The sequence below is a fragment of the Aptenodytes patagonicus genome, chromosome 1 (assembly GCF_965638725.1).
Source record: "Aptenodytes patagonicus chromosome 1, bAptPat1.pri.cur, whole genome shotgun sequence".
NCBI lineage: Eukaryota > Metazoa > Chordata > Aves > Sphenisciformes > Spheniscidae > Aptenodytes > Aptenodytes patagonicus.
This window is the reverse complement of record NC_134949.1, coordinates 83,149,023-83,173,126: the sequence shown is the minus strand read 5'-3', so window position 1 is coordinate 83,173,126 and position 24,104 is coordinate 83,149,023. Positions and strand designations below refer to the sequence as shown.

General features: G+C 41.9%; 1 protein-coding gene across 2 annotated transcripts in view; it reads right to left on the bottom strand.

The window, feature by feature from the left end:
- Window positions 1–3,085: 3,085 nt before the first annotated feature.
- Window positions 3,086–24,104, bottom strand: part of FAR2 (fatty acyl-CoA reductase 2) — a 153,537-nt gene continuing 132,518 nt past the window's right edge. For both annotated transcript variants that reach the window (XM_076345051.1, XM_076345041.1), the window contains exons 9-12: window positions 17,807–17,978; window positions 12,622–12,751; window positions 10,078–10,205; window positions 3,086–8,530 (exon numbers count right to left, since the gene is read on the bottom strand). In XM_076345051.1, the coding sequence (XP_076201166.1) occupies window positions 8,368–8,530; window positions 10,078–10,205; window positions 12,622–12,751; window positions 17,807–17,978 (593 nt within the window). In that variant the 3' untranslated portion in view covers window positions 3,086–8,367. The remainder of the gene's footprint in view (window positions 8,531–10,077; window positions 10,206–12,621; window positions 12,752–17,806; window positions 17,979–24,104) is intronic.

The window sequence follows — 24,104 nt, the reverse complement described above, 5'->3', positions numbered from 1 at the left end:
TGGACTGAGAAACGTCAAGCTCAGCCCTCTTTCTTATCCTCTCACAGTGAAGCTGTGATTAGCCAGTTTCCTTCTAATCTTGGCCCACAGACACCCCAGGGCCTCTCTGGATCCTCCTCTCTTTCTTCCTCTTCCCTGATACAGAAGATACTCTTATCATTAAAAAAATTTTAATCAAAACGTTTTGAGATGTGTGGGGGGGATGGGGAGCGAGAACAGATTGTGAGGAGAGAGGAAATTCGGGAGCTGCATGACTTCTAGAAGAATGCGAAAAATGGGAAGTTGGGGTAGCAGAAGCATTGTTGGGGTCGGGGACAACAGAATGAGAGACAAACTGGCTGTCTTGGCAAAGAGGTGCCTTTGAGAAATGTAATGGGGCGGATTTGGCCCTAGTGGTTATGCGAGTCAAGTTCCCTTGCCTGCCAGCAGTGGATTAGACCTGCAGAATTTGTGGCACCCACGCTTTATACACACACACACACACACACACGCACGTGTTTTTATGTCTATTTAGCCTGTGTTGTTGAAAAGAGGTCGCTGTCTGTATTTGCCAGCACTCTACGTGCTGTACGTTCCACAAGACCACTTCTGCCACAGCGTTTAGGACAAATTGGCCAACTGGCTGCTTGCATGATTGTTTACATGGCAAGAAGAAAGACTTCTCGTCCAGAATTAGTCATACGTGCTAAATACCACCTCAGTCTTCCTGCCTTTTTTTCAGAGTTGCTCTGGTTGTTTCTTGTTTTGCTTTTATCAAGGTATTCTTAGTTTTTCAATTAAAAGAAAAAAGAAAAGCCTTTTGGAGAAATTTAAAGGAAAATGTATTTGTGATTTGATGAAATGAGTCCAAGATGACAAACTTTCTACAACAAATATAATTTTTGGAAAGGAGTTAGTAAAATGATTTCTGACTCTTGACAAAAACATTTTTATCAATAATACATGGTGAAAATATTTCATAGTGTGCTTTTTGATAAACAATTCTTTTGAAAACGAACAAATTTGTAAGTTTTTTTTGAAATTTAATGATAATGAAATGCTTTTTTCTTGAACGGTGTTGGACAGAAACTGAAAAATACTAGTCCATCTGCATCTACCGCCTCCAAGTCTTGGTCCCACATAGCCCCCTTAGAATTTAACAACAGACATTTTTGAAAGGCATTGTAACTTCTAGCATTCAAAATAATGTCTGGGAAAAAAAGCTGAAGTTTTGGTCACTGAGTATGTATGATTTTAAAAACTAGGTAAGACATGGCTTACCTTTGTACTGAAATTAAGGGAGCTCTGGCTACGTTTTCTGTTAAATTAGTTACCCATTACATCCATTGGCAGTGCATAGCGTGCCACTATTTACAGCACGCTTGCGCCTTGCTACCCTCCCGTTACACTTAATTGTAATGGCAATCGATACTCAAACTCCATTCCTCTCCCTTTCCAGAAACCCAGCTATATGGGGATTTGACCCTACTCAGATTAGATCTGCCCTCTTTCCCTGCCTTCCAAAATTGTGTGTGTGTGTCTACATGCACCCGTGCGTTCATCCATAGATACATAAATGCCAAATAGTTTGACCAGTCCTGTCTTGAGACATATGTATAATATACGTATTTTTATACACATATGTATCTAGGACTATATACATGTATATATTTATAAGATTAAAGTTTCTGAAAATGAGACCATTGCAAGGCATTGCAGTCACTAGAATTACAATGGAAGTACTGAAACACAGAACAATTACAGCTTGTGCTCACGGTGCCTGATCCCGCTGTGCTGTTGCTGAGCACTGGAAGCAGCTCAGGTAACCTACCTACCATGAATCTTCATGAAGTGTTGGGGAATGAGCCAAGATCCAGCAGGCCAGCTGCAGGAGATGTGAGCGGACTGGTGGTAGGCTGTGCTGTGCATATGCATTTGGAAACAGAATTGCTGCAGCAGCCAAAGGAATGGAGGTGTTTTGATTTCAGGCTCTTCTAATGCAGATAGCTGGAAACATTTACTAGACTGAAGCTTTAATGTTAAAACAGAAACACTCTCTTCTTTTTTTCCCCCTGAAGATTTGATAGCGGAGACCTCTGAGGGATGTGGCATTCTCTTTGTCCACAAATACACTGACAGAGTGCCTGAACTCAGACCTTGAGACAGTGTCTTTGCTTTGGGCCACTAGAGATTTTTGACTATTGAAGTTCCCAACTGTGAAGATTTTATTTCAGCAAGAAAGATTTATTATTTTTTTTTTCCTCCAGAACTGGAAAAGGTAAGGACTTTCTACTTGTAAAACAAACAAACAACTTTCTAGTTAGTCCTGCTATTTCTCAAGGTGATTTCATTATCTTACTGTGCCATTGCTTCGAAATGGCCTTGGAGACATCATTTGCAGTACAGTGAAGTATTTGTCATAGAGTCAGAATGTTCTTGGCAATCATGAGAATTGCTAGATTAAGAGCTTACCCAACAACCTGAAGTATTATTGTGTACACTTCTTGGAAACACATACAAACAACGATTATTTCCCAACCCCCACGCATGCCTATGCAGTAACATCCTTAAACTTTTCTCGCTGCATGGTAGGGTCTTGAAATAAAAGCATACCATATTTCTCTGGACTTTAAAACTTCTTGATGCCAGAAGAGCATTATGGTGTTAACACCAAGTGTAAATTAAAGTCCTTACCTTGTAAAACTAAGAATTTGGGGTAATATTCTCAGGTGCAAATGGTATGTTGTTCAGGCATTTGGTCGAGTTATTACCAGTTTGTCCTTGCTGAAGACCTGTCCCTATCACTTTCTGGAGGACACTTACCAGAGATGGACCCTTCCAGGTCATACCTATCTGGGTTAAAGTCTCACAGTCATTACTTTTAAAATTTGGGATTTCCCCCTCCTTGTTTTCCCTCCCCTTGCCTGTGCAGCAGGTCCTTGTGCTGGCAGCTGCCTGTAGGTGGGGCTGCCGTTCCACGCAGGCTGGGACACCGGCAGCTGTGGTACAGATGTGTACAGATGTGGTGCAGATGCAGCCTGTCCTGAACTGCGATGGCCAGCAAGTAACCATCTCCTTTAGCAACATAAGCGATGCAAAGTGACCATAGTTTTAAAATATTTTATTAAATGTTTAAAATAACATAAACATATTAACAATTTTATGGCTGAGGTTCTCATAATTTGTGATTTTACCATTTTATCTGATTTGAGAGCTCAAAAGATTACACCTTAACATTAGAAACTTTTTAATTAAGATTTATAACAGTAAGTTGTCTCATAGCTAACAAGAGAATAGAAATAGCAGATAGAACCGTATAAACTTTGGACAGTGGGAGAGTACATATTTTACTATAAACTCGGGTCTGCCAAGATTATGTAAGGACAAGAAACCTTTTATAAGCAGTTTCATGTTAATCTGAACAAACCAACTCAATTCATAGTTGACTTTTAAGCAATAGAGAAAAGTGGGATAGTACATCTTTAATTATTCTCCAAATATGCATGTTTGGTTTTTTTTTTTTAAATTCTCTTAAGTAAGTCTGTACCACCTTCATACCGATATTTAGCACCATGTAACGGGATATTCACCATTTAGCTTCTGGGGAATGTACAGTATGTTATTTACTCTGCACTAGAATAAAGGATCCAATTGTAATAAAAGTTCATCCTTGCTTTCTGCGGTAGAACGTCAATGCTGGAAGAGCGACAGCATGCTTTCGACCATGAAGCTGTAGCTTATTTACAAACAAAAGAATGCCCCCCTCCCTCTTTTCCCCGTTGCTTATTCATGATGATGATTTGATTAATAGTGCTACAGGTTAGGTTTCCTTTACACTGGAAACTAGGGTAGGTTTTAATCACTTCGTCTTAAACTGAATTGGAACAGTGCATACCAAACAAGCACAGCCTGGCATTTCAATATGAGCTCCACTATTTTTACCATCTCTGTATGTTGTATGAGAAGACTGGTGGTGAAAGATGTAACTATACACACAGGCATATATAATCATGTTTTCTTAGAAAATGTAAAGTAACAAATTTCTTGAGGAGGCGGGTAATGTGCCAACAACCTGTAATGTACCAGTATGTCTGTTACCCCCCCTCTCTACCAAGAAAGAATTGTATTTTCTTAACAAAGTTATTGGGATAGAGGGTGGAGAGAGGAGAAATTTTATTTTTTTGGTAACAGACATGCTGGAGATAAACAGCTTTGGTTGTCAGTCAAAAGGCAGTTTAAACTCAGATTAATTTTAGGGATTTGGGGTTTTTTGTTATCGCAATTTAATAAAAAAAAGCGATAGTTCTTAATTGCAAGCTTATGCGCATTGCTCTTTGACAGTGAAATGATATTCAGTGTTTTCATTGCTTTCGCACAGCAGTTCATAGCTATAGCCTACAGACTAGTGTATATGCATAGTACTAACAAAACAGTACATCGGGTTCAGCAGTGGTCCATGTTATTTCTGTAGCAGCACCGCAGGCTTCTGACACCGTGAGGGCATAGATACGCTGCAAGTTCATAGGGTACAAACAATTACAGAGGATAATCCCATTATACTGTCTTGTGGCAGATATTTTCTTTTGTGGCTGTGCAGAATGACTGCCAATATTGTTCTCTATCCTGCCTGTTGGTAGCTGGGGTGAGGACAGAGGAGCGTTTTAGTTCATACATTTTATTACAAGAACCCAAACTGGTAACAAAATGCTGATGGAGCTCTTCCCCCACTCCTTGGGAGGCAGTCTCCTCTGAGTTTGGCAGCTCATACTTCTCTGATCACTTGAGTCTCCCTTTCCTCGTTGAGCTGGATGCTCTGTGCCTAGCAATGCTTCTGCTGTCTATGGGCAGAGGCTGCAGGCAACGCTTCTCCTACTCCTCCCTCCTCCCCATAGCACTGACCATGCTACCTCTGTAGGAGAAGAAAAAGCCTGAGTCCTGCTTCAACCTTACAGGTATTAAAAGCTCTAGCTTTCAGCCATGAGTAATACCTGCTCCTGAGTTGTTCACATTAATTTGTGCACAGTTGCCACAGGACCTCCGATTTAACATAGTAACAACTGTACTTGGCTTTTCTTTTGTCAAAAGCTTGTGAGTATACCTGAAAGAGCAAGAGAGAGGATAGGGAAGAAAAGAAGTGGCTGTCGCTCCGTGGGCTTTTTTAGGTATTTCCCCCAGCGCTTGGGTTTCTTCAGAGCACATACAAATACACTGAGGAGCACACAGAAAAACATCAAAGCTAAGTCACTGCTTGAGGTGAGAACAAGTTCTTATGCCAGGTCCAGCTCTCCATGATGACAGTCACGACTGGCACCCAAAGGCCATTGCCACGTGTCAGTCTCTGCATTGAGGCTTTTCTGAAATATTTCTGTGGTTCAGACAATCACCTGAAAACATCTCAAGCCACAAGAAAATGGATTAAAGATTCAAGTTTCACTGCATGTTATGTCTGTTAAGAAAAGTTAAGAGCTTGATTCCCCCCTGCCAGGCAAGGCAGGAGCCAGCTGCTGGCAACGCTGCGTGGGCTATGAAAGGTCTCCAGAAGAGCATACACCATCTGCAACAGCTATGTTTCTGCAACATCCCAAGCAGCTCCTGCTGGTTTTTCGGGGCTGAGCAGTAGCTTTGCTGTGGCTGTTACCTTCAGCAAAATGCTGAAGAGCTTTAAAATGTGATACCACCATCGTTCTGAGTGAAACCTGAAACATCTTTTTGCATGTGCAGAAAACAGGTCCGGATATGCTCAGGTGAGCAAAGATGTATCTCAGACTTGTTGGGACAATACAGCCTGTGCAAATAACTATGAATGCCTACAAGCATGTGTGAGGAATGCATGGCATGACTAGCGTTGGGGAAGGGAAGGCAGGACACCTTATATTAGAGCTGACTGACGTAGACCAGCCGTTGTAGGTGTAGCAGGTCTGCAGTAATTTACTTTTCTGTGAGACTCAAGTTTTTGTCCATGTGCACAGCGTAAGACTTACGATCCCCTTAGCTGTTGCTTCTCTTTGTACATAAGGCAGGCACTTAAAAATACTTTTAGGATATGAGTTAAAATTCTTTCCTACTTTTTTAATGGAAGTTTGTTTCAAAATAATCTACAGTTCTGTTTTGTTTTTTAGCCTTTCATATGAGAAGACTGGAAGCTGGCTGATGACCTATTACGTACTTGAGGGAATGCAGTCTTTCTAGAGGAATCCCTATGGCAACCTGCCTCACCCAGCCAAGATAGCCACAGTCTCTGCATTGCCAAGTCAGCAAAGTATAATGCAGCTAACCTTCACCATATACACCATATACACTGCTATGGAAGCACTGTATGTAAAATGTCTGGTCCCCAGTGCCCCAGAACCCATAGCTTCTAGTTTCCCAGGCAGTGACACCCTGCTACCGTGCAAGGCACAGCATGCACTGCCAGCGTTCTGAAGTTGGAAAACACATAGCTAACAGCAGCATAGCTTCAGTTTGAAAGTACATTTTCAAGGCAAGAGCTTAAAAAAATTTGCATCTTTGTAAACTGGGTGCTTGACCTAATTAAGCATAGTTCAGAAATAATGTGTGAAAAACACAGGGGCCTTTGCTAGGGAATGCCAGAGCCCTGCCATTCTGGACACCATGTTTCTGGTCAGGTTCTGCTGCAGGCATCCTCTGGCAATTGCTTGAAACTAGACCTCTGGGGCATACGGGGGAAGATTAATTCCTTGCACCTTTAGAAAGACTTTTGAACTAGCTTGGAGGCCTAAGATATAAATATACTGTCATCATAACTTGCTCTTGCCTTCACTGCCAAAAACAAGTATAATTTTTGAAGAATGCCAGCTTTGTAAATACTGTGCTATTCTCAGCTCTCAAAAGAGCAACTGTGGGGTTTTTTTTGTGATGTAGTATTACTTTTTCAGACAGCTAGCATGACAAGACTAGAGAAATTGGATGCTGCATTGTTTCAAAAACTAGCTGCTTTAAAGTCTGATAAAGTGCTTATTCAGTGTTATCTGAATAAAAAAAATATTCCAGTATTAGATTTGACTTCAAAAATCTGAGAGCATGATAAATTTGTTGCTGTTGTACCATCTACTTTGAAGAAGGCGCTCTCTTTCTCTCTCCCCCTACAGGAGTTCGTACTTCACTAAGTGAAACAAGCATCTCCAATAGCTGTGAGCATTAGGAAGATCCTCGGGTTCCTTTCTAAACTGCAATGTAGGACAAAATGCATTACCTTCACAGTGCATGACTGTTTTTACACAGAAGTCAATGAAACTTTTCCTATTCTAAACGCAAACAAGTTTCAGACTTTTTAATTCCTACTGACAGGAGTGGCAGCAGAACTGGCATGATGGGATTTCCTCCGTACATGTCTTTACACTGTCTTTGCCAGTGGAAGTGATCAACTGCAAAGTGATTTAGCTGTAATGAAAGCATGAAGGACAGTATGAGACTGTTTTTGAGCTACAGGGAGAGAGGTTTTCTGCAGACGAATCCAAGGGGGAAAAAGACCTATTCCTCAAAAATAGAGAGTTTCTCAATTCTCCTTCAATCTTTTAAGAAGTCTTCTCTTCATTCTCAGAGTAAATACAGCATTTTTCAAGCCAAAAAATGTTCCAAGCAGATGTGATAAATGCAAGAACAGGGCTTTTTAATAGACTGCAGCCTTAACCACAGAGAGGAAAAAATACCTCTCCATAAGAAAGCAGCTTGTGAGTGAGTAGAGTTAACACAGGTACATGAATTGTATGTGTGTCTTCAGTTATGGCTTGAAAGTATCAGTCCTCAGTAGCAATATAAGACAAGATCTGAAAACTGTTCAGTGAACACACTAGTTCCTAGTGTACACACTAGTTCCTAGTGAACACACTAGGCCTAGTGTAACTGATCTTTTTTCCCCTCTAAGTTTTGAAAAACTGAAAATGTGAAATCATGTTTTTCAATAAGGTACCGTTTCACTGACTGAGAATGAAGGAAGACCTCTTACAGGTTAATTTCCTTGGCTGGGTCTTCTCTGACGGCATCCTTTTCTTCCAAAGTTGTATGCTTTAAATTTGCCTCTTTTGAGGAAGAAAATGGGATTAAGATAGCCTAGGTAGTACATGGGAAGACAATGACTTTGGTTAACCCCTACTCTTGCACATCAGACTCTAGATGAACGGTTCCAGCTTGACCTGTTCCTAAAGCTTCAGTTATGGCTTTAAAAATTGGCCTGGTCCTACGGAAGAAAGACCACCATGTATTAAAGCATTAGTTAAAATTAAAAAGGTGAACATATAAGAGTGCACAATAAATGCAGGCTGCTGGAGGGAGTGGATTTTTCTGCTACTTTCAGACCCCGATGCCCGTAGTTGCTGATTAGAGGAGATGGAGGTCCTTCTGGAAGAGGCTGGTTGCTGATGGACGGCTTCAGTGCCTGAGGGTGCTGGATGCCCTGAAGTAGGAAAGGAACTTGTAGCAGAGGCTCACCACAAAGTACCAGATGTTTCGAGCCATCTGTGACCTTGCAATGAAAATGCGCCAGATGATCACAAGGAGGGTGGTGTTGAATGCGTATCGGATGTTCCTCAGCCTGAGAAAGAGAAAGAGGCATCTTATGGAGGAAGACAAAAACAACAAAAAGCTTACCAGCTTGCTTCATTTGCTACAGGTAATTTTGTAAGAAATCCTGTTTACAAGCGGCCCTTGGGCTTTTTGCCATTCCTGTTTTAGTGAAGACACTGTCCCTAAGATGTCCCTACCATCTTGCCAAGGACTGTGTTGAAGTTAGGGTATAGTGAATAGTTAATGGAATAGGTGGAATACCTGTATTGCAAGTCTCTCTTGTTCTGTGTACTCTCATTTCAAACCAGAAGTCATACTGAGAGTTTCTTCCTTTATGATTGTCTAGGTCCAACACCTTCTGCTTTGATTTGGTATATTGGCTATTTTTTACTTTGCAGGATTGGTGGCAGGCTAGAGGACCTTTGCAGGAGCTGATGAATTAGGCTCTCCTATTTGGGTGAAACCTTGCCTTTAATGTTGGGAAATTACTCAATAATCATAAATGGTCTTCACTTTTGCAGTACTGCAGCACTGGGGTTTTGGGGGGGTGGTTTACACCATATATTTAAATGGTATTATTGGGTCTTTAAGATGCTAATCATCTTGTCTTTCTGTCAAGCAAAAGTTTCTGCAGTTCTCTAATTCTCACTTTCCCAGTGTCTGAGGGAAGAAAGCTTTGTACCTAACGTCCCCAAGACTGGTTTAATTTTTGTAAGAGTCCTTTTTTTTTTTTTGTAAACTTTATCACTGTACTATACCACACTGCCTATTTGGACTATGAGGCAGTTACTGGCCTGTTACAGAGGTTCTTATAAATCCTTTAAAAATGGCCCATGAAGGAAGAACTTGTTTAGGATTCCTTGCTATGGCAACAGGCTGTTTTACACTTCTAGCATTTACAGTGCACAAGAATGGTTTTCTTAAAGGAAACAACCAGGCTTTTACTCCAAGAGAGCTGCTCCTTCTCGTTTTGCCTACGCTTCTCAGTAAAAGGGCTGGAGAAGACAGCAAGAGCACAATCTTTAACTGAATAGAAGGACAATCTCGAATTGCTCATTCAGACTCTCTTAAACTGTCACCAGGGATTGAATGCATAAGCTCTCCACTGATTTTGGAGAATTTTTGCCCATTCCCCCCAAGGAATTAGAAACTTCAACTTTAAAATGAAATTTAAAATCATACAAATGCTTAAAGTTTTTATGCAATGTCTGAATTGCTAAAAACTTCTAGGAGCTTCACAATCTAAATCTGACTCTTATTTTTCTGTTGTAATTCTGAATGACCAAAATCTTCTGCATTCATGTATTTCTCTTATGCATTGTAACTTCGTTACTCGGTCATCTGCTGGGAAGGCATAATATCTAGCCCCTGATCGTTAGTGTCATCGAAAGTCCTCTTTTTCTTACAGGATGGAAAAATGAAATACTGACAACCCTCTGTTGTAAGAAATAAGCTATGCTATGTTTACCTCCATATTATTCAACAACAATTATTGCAATGTAACTAGAATAATTTTCCTCAAAAGCCATTCAAGGTAGCCAGGAGCTCTTGTCCTTGTCACCGGGTATGACTTACTTTCGTAAGTGCTGCTTTGCTGCTGGAATGCCAGCCATGTCCTCATTCAGCAAGTACTTCTTAGCACCTAGGCAGTAGCTTTCAATGTATTCTGACCAGTGCAGCTGACGAACATCGAAGTTGTATAACTGGGATTTAAAGACAAAGAGCAGAAGTTAAATGCTAGTTCAAAACAAGTTCACTTTAAGCATCAATTCTTCATTGACCCCCGTTCCTGACAAGGCCCTCTCTCTGAAGTTCTTAAAGCCACCGAGTTTCCAAGAAGACATGGGCACTAACAGACTATATTTCACAGCTGTTGATTAATGTCTTACACAGCTGGGAATTTGGGCAAAGCATGCAGAAATTTAGTGCTAGCTGGCAGGAAATAAAGGTAAGTTTCTTTCAGGTGGCAATTTTTGCATAAATACATGTATTTGTACACACACACACAAAGTCATGGAAGAAAAATGGCATTCTGCTCAGGTAAATGGATTCATATGAAAACCCGCGTGCAGTTTTTAATGTGTCACTAGAATTATGTGTAAATAAATGAATTGGACATTGAGTGAACAGGTGCCTCTGCATCAGTATTACTCTCTGCTGTGCTGCATTCTCTCTCAGCAGCTAGATCGACCGAAGTCCAAGAAATGGGTTACTCTGGTGTTTGGCATCAAAAAAATCTCACTGCAGAGCTAATTACCCCAGTTAATTTCAGATGCTTATACCGGAAAAATTGTTAGCAAGCTCTCAGGTGGTTGTCTGTCTATTAGAGCAAAGAAAGGATTTGTAAAGAGGAAGAGGTTTTGTTGTAGATTTTTTTTTTTTTTTTAAAATGAGTGAGTAAAGTGAATGGCATTTTTTATTTACAGGGTCTTAAAAGGGAAGATACTCAGAAAAACACCTTCCTTTCACCCCCATGCCAATCCAGGCCATTTGCTTTGGTGCAAGAGCTTTGGTATTAGAGCAGCAATAACTTGAGCAGAGAGGGGTTAGCTAACTGTCAAATACAGGGGGTTATCTACTGTGCAGATCCCGGTGTGTCTGTCAGACATGTATAGAGATGTGTGCTGCCCATACGCTATCTAGCTTGAATACCGCTCACAATGCATCTCACAAAGTTCTCATAAGCAGCTTGGTTAGCCTGAAACTCTGTCTGGTTTGCACTAAATCCCTTGATGCTGTATTTTTTTGTTTATCATGTGCCTCAGAACTAGCTCCTATCATACCATTTAGGTTTCCTCCACATCTGCTGTAGTCACAGCAGTGCCACTGCACTTAGAATTTGCTGCATGCACTCCCTCTGCAGACTAGGGAAGAAAACTCTTGATTCTACTACTGGGAGCCTGTGCAAGAATTTCATGATGTGAGTGAGACCAGTTTGATGTGAATGCCTAAGTATCTCTTTGCAGAGATACTGACCAAAGATGCATTCAAGCTTATCACAAATCTGCTCTTAGTATTCCTTCAGTCTTGCAGTTACAATCCCATTCTTAATGAGTAGTATTTCAAACCTATAAAGACTACAGCAGAGCTTGACATCCTGCAAAGTAATTGCTCTCTGGAGACTTAAATCAAACAGGAACTTTCTTCATATTATTCAGGGTAAGACACTATGCGTTAACTATAAGTTTTCCTGTGCAGTGCCCATTAAAACCAATGTGCATGAAAACGTCAAAATCTTTCAAGTAATTTCCATCTGGATCACCCACCATAAGCTACAGACTGCCAAAAGAGATGAGGGAGAAAGTGATGTTGTAAAGGAGCTTCCTAGTTTTCCAAGAGCAAGACACTTAGAAAATTAGGATGAGAAGATATTGGGAATGCTACACAGTTTTTCAGTGATTAGTTAATTACAATGGAACTCCCCATAGCACCTATCTTTGCATTACCATTGATATTATTTTTCTGGGGCCCCTGTACAGCACATTAGTTAACATGGTCATATCACCCCATGAAAGGGGATGCCTGAAATTCTCAGGTCCCAGAGCTGTGACATGAAAGCTAGAATTGACCTTTTCTTCTTAGAAAGAGAAATATCACATGTCCATCAAAAAAGGAACCTCTGTAGCTTTCCTGTCCACTGGGTATTCCAGTCTATGTAGCCAACCACGTGGGAGGTAGCAAAGCGGACACCGTTACATGCGATGCCTTTAACTTCTCCAACTCAAAGGGCTGAGTACAGCTGGGTCACTGAGGATATAAAGTTATGTTCCCTTTGTACAGTCCATTTCGTCTGTGGAAACAAATCTAGATTGTTTACAGGCCAAATAGAAACCTGAGAGCAAAAGGTAGAGAGGTGCTATGTTAACTGGGAAGACTGCAGTGATTGACCTGTCTCAGAAGAAAAGAGCAATACACCTCAGGAGAAAACATTCTCCTATAATAAATGGAAGATTCCTGATACATTATTTAATAAAACAAGGAGGAAATAAATTATTTCAAGTTAAAGTCAGTTGCAGTCATCTAGGCAGATGTCATTCATAAGCTCAACAGTACACCAAAAATATTTGCTGCAGATGAACAGAACTGGAGTTTAGCAATCCATATTCAGGACATACTTACCTTTTTGTCCTCTGTGTTAAGGTGACTCATTAACATATTCATATTATCTGAAGACCAATCCCAGGACTGGGTGGAGAAATACTGCAGGAGCATCATAGACTTGTGCAGTCGATTGATAATCTTCATCATTCTGAAACAGAGGAAGAGCGTCAGAGGTGGATAGGAAGTTTGACCTTACGCATAAGCCGTCAGTTTGCTCTCTAAGTGTTTTCACCAATCCAGATGAATAGGCATTGCAATTCCTGATGACCACTGCACTGGTGCTCACCAGGCTGAGAACTTGCTCAGCAAGTCTAACTGCTCCAGCTGACTCTTGAGTCTACAGCTACCCAGCTTTTATTGTTGGCTACAACATGGTTGCAAACATGCATTTCCCAGGGGCAGGACTGATGCCTAACTTACTGGCCTGAACTAACAAGAGATGGAGGCCATATCTACATCATGTACCACGTGTAAGGTGAAAAGCCCATCTGAACTAGTATGAAGTCTGCACAGCAGATTGCAAAACCACAAAGGTATATTGCTTGCCTCCCGAAGTGGATACTTCTCTTTCTACCACGCAAATGCTCTTCTGTTCTCTGAGTTGGCTCCTGAAGCAAGGCTCTGATTTTTGGAGTTAGCTCCAGTACAGAGGTGACTGCATCTGCAGCATGGACAAGCTTTGAAGTCAATTGCTCAACTTCAGTTTTCAGATAGAATCACAGAATGGTTTGGGTTGGAAGGAACCTTAAAGACCAGCTAGTTCCAACCCCCCTGCCGTGGGCAGGGACACCTTCCACTAGATCAGGTTGCTCAAAGCCCCATCCAACTTGGCCTTGAACACTTCCAGGGAGGGGACATCCACAGCTTCCCTGGGCAACCTGCTCCAGTGTCTCACCACCCTCACAGTAAAGAATTTCTTCCTAATATCTAATCTATATCTACTTTCTTTCAGTTTAAAACTGTTACCCCTCATCCTATCACTACACTCCCTGATAAAGAGTCCCTCCCCATCTTTCCTGTAGGCCCCCTTTAAGTACTGGAAGGCCACTATAAGGTCTGGACCTTCTCCAGGCCAAACAACCCCAACTCTCACCCTGTCCTCATAGGGGAGGTGCTCCAGCCTCCTGATCATCTTCATGGCCCTCCTCTGGACCCACTTGAGCAGGTCCACGCCTTTCTTATGCTGGGGGCCCCAGAGCTGAGTGCAGTACTTCAGGCGGAGCCTCACCAGAGCCAGGCAGAGGGGGAGAATCACCTCCCTCAACCTGCTGGTCATACTTTTTTTGATGCGGCCCAGGATACGGTTGGCTTTCTGGGCTGCGAGCGCACATTGTAAGCTCATATTCAGTTTTTCATCCACCAATTCCCCCAAGTCCTTCCCGCAGGGCTGCTCTCAATCCACTCATCACCCAGCCTGCATCCATGTTTGGGATTGCCCGACTCAGGTTCAGGACCTTACACTTGGCCTTGTTGAACTTCATGAAATTTGCATGGGCCCACCTCTCTAGCCTGTCAAGGTCCCTCTGGATGGCATCCCTTCCCTCTAGAATATCAACCACACTGCTCAGCTTGGTGGCATGCTTTTCATGTCTTTGGACTTCTTTGATCACTCTCTCAAAAAAAAAAAACAAACTATTTTTCTTAAAGGCTGTTCCTCTCCTTGTATAATATAGTGGCAGTTTGGAGTGTTTTTTGTGTCCTTCCTTATACAGGAAGGGTTTGATAGCATGCACTCCTGGTGGATAACCTGGAAAATCATCCAAGTCCATAGACTATTTTTTTTTTTTTTGGGGGGGGGGGGGGCGGTCAGGAACTGTTTGAACATCTTCCTGGAGTATGAGTGTCCTGGTAAAGATGAAAGCTGCTTCAGGGGCATGGCTGCTTAACAGGGACTTTTGAAATGTAGGTTCAAGTCTCTCATGTGTCTTGGCCTTTTTTTATTATTCGTTTTTTATATAAAAGGGGATGACAGTAATGCTGTCCTACCTTGCAGGATTATTTTACAGTTGTCCCAATGGTCACAAGCACAAAAGGCCTCTGGGAGACAGTTGTTTTAAAGTGTGATGTACAGGGCTCGGTCAATTTTGAGAGAACACCACGTTCTCTCAGACTGGATAAGGGCAAGAGAAAGCATTAAAAGGCTGATTTCTGTGGAAAACAGAGCTGTTTTCATGAGAAATTTTGAGCTGCCCAGAGGGTAACAAAGTCGCCGTGACAAATAAAAGGCAGCAGTCTGGGGAAGAATGGTGCCAGGCTGGCCTCTCTCCATGCAGATGTGACTGCCACAACGATAAGCAATAAGCACAGCAGAAAGACACAACGAGTACATCAATTCAGAGAACTGCACAGCTTACCCAAAGCGAATTGAAAGAGCACTAAAACCTTACATAGGCACTCCTACTCAGAATTAAAGTGGCTTTCATTTTAGAAGCAAAGCAAACCATCAGATTAAGGGAACCTTCATTCTGAATAATTACGTGCACATTGATTGAATGCAGTTTAGATAAACTACTTTAAAATTACTTCAGATTAATCTTCCTGATTGTGCCTGTGTAGGCAAGTACTATGGGGCAAAGCTTTGTGAATATTTTAATACCTTTTAGGAACTTGGGAAACAAAATATATGCCTAGATTGGAAAGATCGGAAGTTGCCTCTCAAACTGGTTCCCAAAAAGCCGTCAGTATCTTTAAAGTGCTCAGGGTTAATGGAATCCATCAGAAAAAAAAATTATAAGACAGTTAACTGTGTGTCCCTACTTATGTTTTGAAAAATAGGCCTTCTGTCAATGTGGGCAGAATAAGCTCTGACTGTAGCTCTACCCAAAGCAACATATCTGACTGGCTAAAAGTAAGGGTCAAAAAGAGAAATAAGCATCTAAAGAGGTATGTATGAAAACTGTGGTTCATGCTGATTGATTGAGCTCAAATTCAAAATATTTACTAATTCGGATGAAAGAATGGTCTACTGAAAAACATCAACCGAGTAGAAACATGCTTTTCTGCAGCCTCTGAGAGGCTATGGCAAAAATTTCTTGTAGAAAAATCTCATTCCCCACTGTGGAGGAACTGAGAGGCAAAAAGCAAGTATTAGCTGTCACTGATAGCCTTATTAGCTACGCTTCAGAAATGCACCCTGTCTTCTAGAAAACTTTACAGCAATGATTTCTTTATTTACTCCCATACTGAGCCTTGCATGAGCAGATTCTCAGGTGCGACAGATTGCCCCAAGAGACTACTAATGATATAAACCACATTGTTTTCTAAGTCATGGATGGATGTGCAGCAATAACAGTAAGCCATTTAGGGGAGTTTTGCTAGACATCTGGCAATTTATGTGAAATGAGCTAACACTTAAAGTAAGCTTCTCAGGAGAGGCAGTGTATAAAAGTCCAAAGGAGATGACTCTTGTACCTACCCTTTGGTAGATGGGGTACTGAGTGTGATAACTACAGGAGGAACTACAACTGAGTTCCTCTGAACTACCCTGCAGTTCAAATTAGGGAAGGTCGTAGGCTGGTCCTGAATAAACAGTAGAGTTGCAAAACCATAACCAGCTCCCAGATAACCTATTCCATATGATAACTCATCACCTTATGATGACTTGAGTATGGATACAGTAGAGAACTGAAGCCTGAATCTTTGTCCTGGTAAAGAGCTTTCTCCTATCTGCTTGCAAATCTGGCATAGGGTCATGGAGAGAATTCAAGAAACTGCCATGAAGATGGCTTCTACTTCAATAGATGGGAGTGACAAGTGGGAAGAAAGTTAAGCCTAGGTGCTCTGTTTGAAGCAGAGGGAAAAATTAAAGGGAAACATTAAAGCAGGTTCAGTGACACATTAATCTTTTTTTTTTTAATTTGATGTGGTTTACTGCCCTTAGACCATAAAGGTCTGATATTTAGGTAGCTGTGAAAAAAAAAAATGAGCTGCTACTATGCTTTCTACCACACTGCAACAATACCTAGATGAGCTTAAGTAGCATGTAAAAAGAACAGGGGAATTATATTTAAAAAAAAAAAAAAAAAAAAAAAAAAGACTTGGTGAACTCAAGTTCATTGCTGAGCCATGTTTGCTCAGGTCGCAAATCTTAACATTCAGAAGAAGATAACTTTCTCAGCATGAGTTCATGCTGAGCTCTATTTGAAATTTACGTACAGTATTGCAGCCCGTGTCCATTGGCTACGTATGCCAATCAGCTTTATGAAAAGAAATGTCAATTGTAACGGCAACGCCAAGATCTTAGTGCTGCCTGTTTCAGCAGAGCTTGGAGATTCCAGCCTATTCTTGCTCATATTCAGTTTACCTCTATTTCTAGGGTAATTCTTGCCTCCTGGATAACTGGAAGTCTTTTTATGGACCAATTTCCTTCCGTAGCAGAATGTCAGAGAGAAATCAGAGTAATACATCAGCCAGGGATTTCCCTGCAAACAGCTGAAGCCAGCTTTCTAACTAGCAGAGGAGCACAGAGCGGCTGACATCAACACAGTACTGGCATACCGCTCTTGTGTTGCACAATAAATTCTCTGTGGTGGCAGGGAGTAAAGGAGGACGCTGGCCGAGTTACGTTATTTACACCAGGATTCCTTCCACATGGGACACGTGTGCCTGTGTTCCTCCAGGCCATGACACTGCCAAGGCTCAAATACCAATTGTAATGGTAAACTGTCCTCGTAAATACAATTCAGAACTTACTCATACTCAGAAATGTCCCAGATTTCAGGGTGCTGGGCCAGTGCTGGCAACTGCTAATTATGCATCTGTTTTATGGGGGGAAAAAAAAAATATTAGAATGTTCTAAACTTTGCCAGTCTCAAGTCCTTATGCAAGCTTGAGTCTTTACTCATGACAGAAAGAGGCAATCACATCAGAAAGTTGCAGTGGTGGAAATCTTGCTATACAGAGGACAATGTAACTAACCAGTCCTCCTCTTCTGGCTTGGGAACCTCTCAAGTGTGTAAAAGCCGAGTTTAAAAGATGTGCTGTCCCCCAGGTACTGGAAAGGGTGGGAACCCTAGGCGATGCTTAGCTACGGCCATTCAGTTCCTTTTCTTTTTGAGCAATCTCCTCAAGACAAGGCCTGGAGATGGGAAGACGACCAGGGACTCCAGGCTGAGGCAGCCAGTTCTCAGACCAAGCTTGTTAGAGATCTGCTCTCCGTAACAGTGGCAGGCATGCAGGAGGCTGAGGGCGTGCAGTTTCTTACCTGGGCTTTCTCCCTGTGAGCCTCATGTACAGGTCGTAGAGTATGGCTGGTGCCTTGTGACTGACAGTTATCCAGTACTGGTTTATCAAGTAGTTGGATGTCAAGTGAGCGTTGGGTGTTCGGAAGGCCTGCTCCAGCGGGTTCCTTTTGAACGTGGACATGACATACTGCTCTGTAAGGGAACAGGCACCTTACTTAAAATCAGGCACTTAATGTCAGTTGAGTTGGGCACAACCATACCAACATGCTGCAGTAAAGCCCAAGTTACAGCGCTTAACATGTTTAACCTACAGTTCTGCAAACTGTGTAACCAGGGGTTGGAAAAGATCACCTCACGGTCCCCTCTGGCATTAAAATTGATGACTCCATCTATTGCCTATTTGAAACACAATCTGACTCTAGACTTAATAGCGGCAGACAAAAACTTCCTTATCAAAATGCCAAAACCTAATGGAGGAAAAGCAGGCAGTTGTAGCCTGAAACGCTTCAAACCACGGAACTGCAGTTCTGCTTTCACCTGCAGTAGATGTAGAAAAAAACTAGTAAGTGTTAACGTATCTTCAGATCACTGAAAGCAAACTTTGATCTGCTAGCATAAAACAAAAATGACATTTCTAATTTCTAATGAAATTTTCAAAAGGGCTGTTGTCAATACTTACACACATAGGGTGCTGCTTCTAGAAAGACTTCATTATATCCTGTCAAACCACATCTGACCTACCACACCAAATGCTTCAGCCTGTTTTCAGAGGAGCTCTGGATGCACTAAAGCAGCAAATTGTCTTGCATTCTTAACTTGAAAACTAATGATAGGGTAGTAATCTTTCATTCCCTTTGTATGTTAAGGCACAAAAGATGTTGGGCCTGATTATGAGCTCTTGCAATAGCACAGCGCCACAGAAGTGGCATCTAGATGTGCATATCTGGGGCATTTGCATATTGCAGAGGCTTAATAGAACTGCAGTAGTTGAATATAAGACTATCATCCTAGGGACTGATAAACAGATGGTGCTTCTATTCCTGAGCACCAGTGAGCTCAACAAAGAAGAATACGTGGGCTGCTTTTTACTTTTTTAAAAATGAATTTGAGCATTACGACATCAATCTGTGCTCATATAGTTTACTCTCTAAGCTTATGTTACAAATAGAAAATCAGATGAGAATTTACAAGTCACAAGAAACATCCAGATCATCCTTAGATAAGCAGATTCCCATCATAATATTCAGACAGTCCTCTCATGTATCTGCAGTCAGCTCATTACTGCACTTCAAGTAGTGATTTTTGCTGTACTCGTTCTAAGTAAGAGCAACTAGAGGAGACTTGTTAGCCACTTAGCTGCTAAGTTTAGACAACAAAGACTTTTAAAATAGTACAATTTAGTTTTAGTGCAAGTTCATTGTTAATTTGTGTCCTACATGCTGCAAGTTTAATGGCTGAAGACAAGTTCTCCTGAAACTCATCTTGCATCTGAATAGCTAGAACTGGCTGCCATCCCTTCTGTTTCACATAGCCACACTGCAATGATGTGGTTATCTTGTGGTCATCCTGTGGGTTGTGGTATGGAAATCTTATCCTTTGCAGCATGTTCTCTCACCATCATAAATGAAAAGTGCAAGTGTCGAAACTGTTGCTATATAATCAGAAGTGAAATTTTCTAAAAGAAGAATTTCCTTCTGTCTTTTCTCTCTGAACCCCACAGGTTTCTGCCTCAAGCCCCAGCTCTGCAGCAGCGGGTAAGAACGTGGATTAGTTTTTTAAAGAAACAGAGAGTTTATTTACTGTTGTAGCTGCGCTCCCCACGTACAGGACCCACAGCAATCTAACGGGGAGAGGACCGGGTGGGCAGGGGAGAGGCTGCCTCCACGCTGCAAGCACCCGCCAAGAGCTTTGATACCACGAACGCGCTGAGCACACACATCTGCAAGAGAGCATTTGTAGAAGTGAAGCACAGCATCAGCCGTGTTGCCAGCCCCGGGAAGGGGATCCACACAGGGTGCTGATAAATACGTCAACAGCTTTGCCAGCTGAGGAGAAGCTACTCTTCCCAGTGGCGGATTTACCACCCTGATTGCCACCTGTCCCAGCTGTGCTGGCAGAGCTGTACATATGCATGCTCTGTCAAAATGGCAAGGATTAGCAAAAACCTCCTATTTAAACTTTCCCATGTAGTTGTGCCTGGCAGGGAGGGCTCGCTGGAGCGATTTTACTGAAGATTTGGAAAGGTGTTTACTCCTGGCAGGGGAGTGGCAATAAACAGTTTGGGATGAGCTACTGGGAAGGAAGCCACTGTCCTGGCCCGGCTCTTGGCAGAGTTTGTGTCTGGCTAAGCAGTGCATGAGGAGTTTCTTTCCTCTGTGTTAGCAGCACGGCCATTTACTACAATTATACTGTGACAAAGTCCTAGCTAGCTTAAATATAGAGAGATATGCTCCCAGTTTGAAGAGGGCTGTATATCTGTGCCCATTCAAGTAGCTCATGGACCGGGAGAGCAATCCCATGAACTCTGCTGCTGCTCTTCTGTAAGGAAGTTTCTCCAAGAGACACTTTAAATCCAAGTTTACTTACGAACTCTGATCTGCTTATCAATATTTAAGTTTATTTCGTTTCATTCGGTCACTTCATTTCCTAATAGAAACCTATCAGCTTAACTGGGAACCATTGATATTTTGGAATTGTGATAGTTTTGATATTGTCTGCAGCACATGTTTATGGCTTTGCTTATTCAAATCCTGATGTTAATATACCGCAAATCTAGTTTTCAGCTGTAAACTGGTTGAGGTGGTTTCCCTTTGGAAACACGTTAAAGACATTACTGCCTTTCTTTTCTCTTTGCATTTTTGGCATCTTTGGTCAGGATAGCAAGAAAGTACTAATCAGTAAGTGGAAAATGCAGCCCTTGTCATTTCAGATCATTGGCCATACACCAAATTCACACAAACTAGCAACACCCTTATCATCTTGGATACTTAAGGCTTGCAGAGGAAAATGCAGCTGTAGTAAAGCAGCTGCAGTATTATGCTGTGATACTACTCGGTGCAAGAAGCACATATGTCAAGAGCAGATGAGAGATCTGCTGAAAACTCAAGAAAAATTCTGAAAATCGGGAACGAAAGCGGTTTTGTTTTAAAATGCACATACAAAGGCAGCGAGACCAACCTGAAAGACTTACTGGAAGGAAGTCAGGAAAACACCAGTTTTGTGTAACTTGGAACAGTTAATGCTGTGGGCATTTTCTTTACGAACCTCCCTTACCCTGGCTTGCACTGACTCAGCACAATTGCACTATTTTCTAATTTCTGGAAAGTGTTCAACTTCGCAAGCGTAGCAGGTCTCTTACGCTGTAAGAGTTTGTTTTGGAGAGAGAGCGAGAAAGAATCAGACAGACAGATGGGTCAGGCAGGCAGAGAACCCTGAACCAGAAATACATCACCTCTAGGAGCTACTGAAACGACTTAGTGGGTGGGTGGTCTTTCCCTCCGACCACGGCACAAAACCACAGCAGCAAATTCTACAACTCAAAGGCAGATTTAGCAGGGGGAGAGTCAGATACCAGTCTCGCCTAGGTAGACTGTCAAGGATAAATTGAAATTAAATTCTCCCACGTTGAACACCATTTTAAAGCCTGCTTTGAAGTTTAGTTTTGAGCAGAAATTGCTAAATGTACTTCACAAAGTCAGACTAGCAAGACTTATATTGCAGCCAAGCAGAATACGCTTCTTCAGATTAATACTCAGTTGTCTGACCACATTTTGGTAATAGCAGGGAAAATAACAGCAGTAATGGAAGACAATAAGAAAAAAATCCCAAGGCATAGCATTATTTGGAAAAGAAATAAATCAGTTAAGGTTCCTTTCAACACTAGAGGTTTGTCTGTATCTGGAGATTGGTAGAATAAACTGGTCTGCAATGGATGTTTAAGCATAAGCTCTTAACTAGACATATGTTTTTCAAACAATTCTCTTCTAGATTCTCTTTCTTCTCCCTCCCTCCCAGCTCATCACCTTTGTACTCAGAATGTCCCCATCTCAGTCACTTCTGTTCCCTACCCAGGGCATCTTCAGCCCACTCCTGTCTCAATTTCTCTGATCTTTCTCTCCTTTCCTCCTCTCCCCCCGAAAAATCCCTACTCTGTTGCGTTCGCCTGTCCTTCCTACAGCTGGTCCCAGTATAAGTCTCCCTAACCAGGTAGCCCAGGTCCTCCCCTCTGCAAACCCCATGTTTGATTTGCACTATAACGTTCAGCCCCATGCCAGATGACTCCCATTCCCCACCCTTGTTTCTCATCAGCTTCCAGTCTTGCTCTCACAACCCTCCATCTCGATGACCGGTTATAGACCCTGTACCAGTCTGACCTCCCCAGACTCCTTGAACAGACTCTCTTTCCCTCTGCTGATCCTGTGTCTCCTGTATGTTTGCATCAAACAGCTTCTTTAATGCTGGGGAAAAAGAAAAATTCTGAAAAAGCTGAAAAACCACTGGAGGTAGAGACCTATTTCAACCTGAAAGGTTGGCAGATCTAAACACAGTTGGAAACAGGCTTTCGAAAAGAGAAGGTGACAACTCAAGTAGCCAATGCTGCCCCATGGCGAAGGAGGGAACTGGTGGGTGAAGTTCAGTCCTTCTGTGCAGGGGCTGCGCTACTCAGTGATAGCTCTTATTTCACAGAGATCATGGCTCTGAAAGGCCTGTTGGAAGTGCACGCCCTGAGACTGGCTGCCTAGAAGCCAAATAATAGTGAGTAGACAGAGAGAGTAATATGAATGGGTTGAGAAAGTCTGTCATATATATAAAGAAGATTTTAGAATTGTATGTGTTTAACAAAAAGAAATTGGTAGAAGACTGAATTGAGGATTCAAACTGGATGGCTGCAGTCATAACATCCTAATGCAATAAACCTTTCCCAAACTCATTTCTTAAACCATGCAACGTCTTTAAGGGCAAAATTTTCCTCTTTGATACTCCATCCTAATTCCTGTTCATGAATCTATACCTAATACCCTTCTGCAGCCTGCTGCTCTCAGGAAAACTGTGGATACAACATGTGGTAGAAGGAGCTCCACAGTGTCACCCAAGGAGAACATTTTGCCTTCAGTCCCATCACGGAGCTGAACTGCTTATGCAAGCTTCTGCTGCACTCAGATGATTTCATTGCTAAATCCACAGTTATGAGCAAAGTAACAGAATAACACAGTTATGAGCAAAGTAACAGAATAAGATCAGCTACAATGCAACATTGCTGTTTTCATCAGTGAAATTACACTGAAAATGGGTTAAGAAAGGCAAACCTCAGGTAGTAGTGCTATGGTGGCTGCTGCCTAAAGTAGCAGTCTGTGAAGAGCTTTGCATTTACTCCTGTACAAACGCACAGAAGTTCTGACTTTACATGTTATGAAGACTGGCTACATTCTCCAACAATCATCTGTGAAGCCTCACCTCTCCTCTCAGACTGTGATAAACCACAATGTTAGATCTCTTATAAAAAAATACGTCAGGAACTTGGTGTGATTTTCTCACCGCTCAGCCAGTTGCTGAAACCTCTTCCCTGCTAGATCGCTTGATCAAATCTCATGGTAGGACATTAGTAGGATTTTCAGACAGACCTTGTTCTGAAAATGCAATTATGGTCTGATTCTCTGCTGACTTACAGTTTGCCACTTAAATAACGCAAAGACAAATGCAAAGCAAAGGCTGAGAGGTGAAACACCACAGTAGTGATTTGCCAGCATCCTGTATTTAAAGCACAAAGATATGAATTAATGTGTAACAGAAAGTGAAGCAGGCCCCGTACATCTGTCCATGAATGTACTGACTGTATGTAGTATTTCTGCTGCTTGGCTACGGCATGAGTTTTCGACCGTAAGGGTGTCAGGAGTTGTCTCCCTTTCTTTCACCCCTGCCTCGGAAGCACATCCACTTGAAGAAGTCAGCCATGAAAATAATTTGAATTCTTCCACTGACAAAATTCACGATCAAAAGGCAAACTGTTCTTGAAGTACACCTGTCATTTCAAGGTTTGCCTTCTCAAGTCTACACCAATTATTTCTGTTTAGAATATTCTTCACAGAAAGAGGAAGAAAGGCTGCTCTACTTCCTTAATATACTGGTTTTCGGTGTCCTGAAAGTTAGAGCCTCCTTTATAAGAATACAAGATTCACTATCAAGGTTCTCCAAGTGATTTCAAAGCACAAAAAGAACCCCAAACCCAGCAACCCCAGCAATCAGAAAATGAAGATGTCCTGTTACAGCTACGCAGAGCATCTTCTCATAGAATTAAGGGACTGGTTCTCTCTTCCTTTT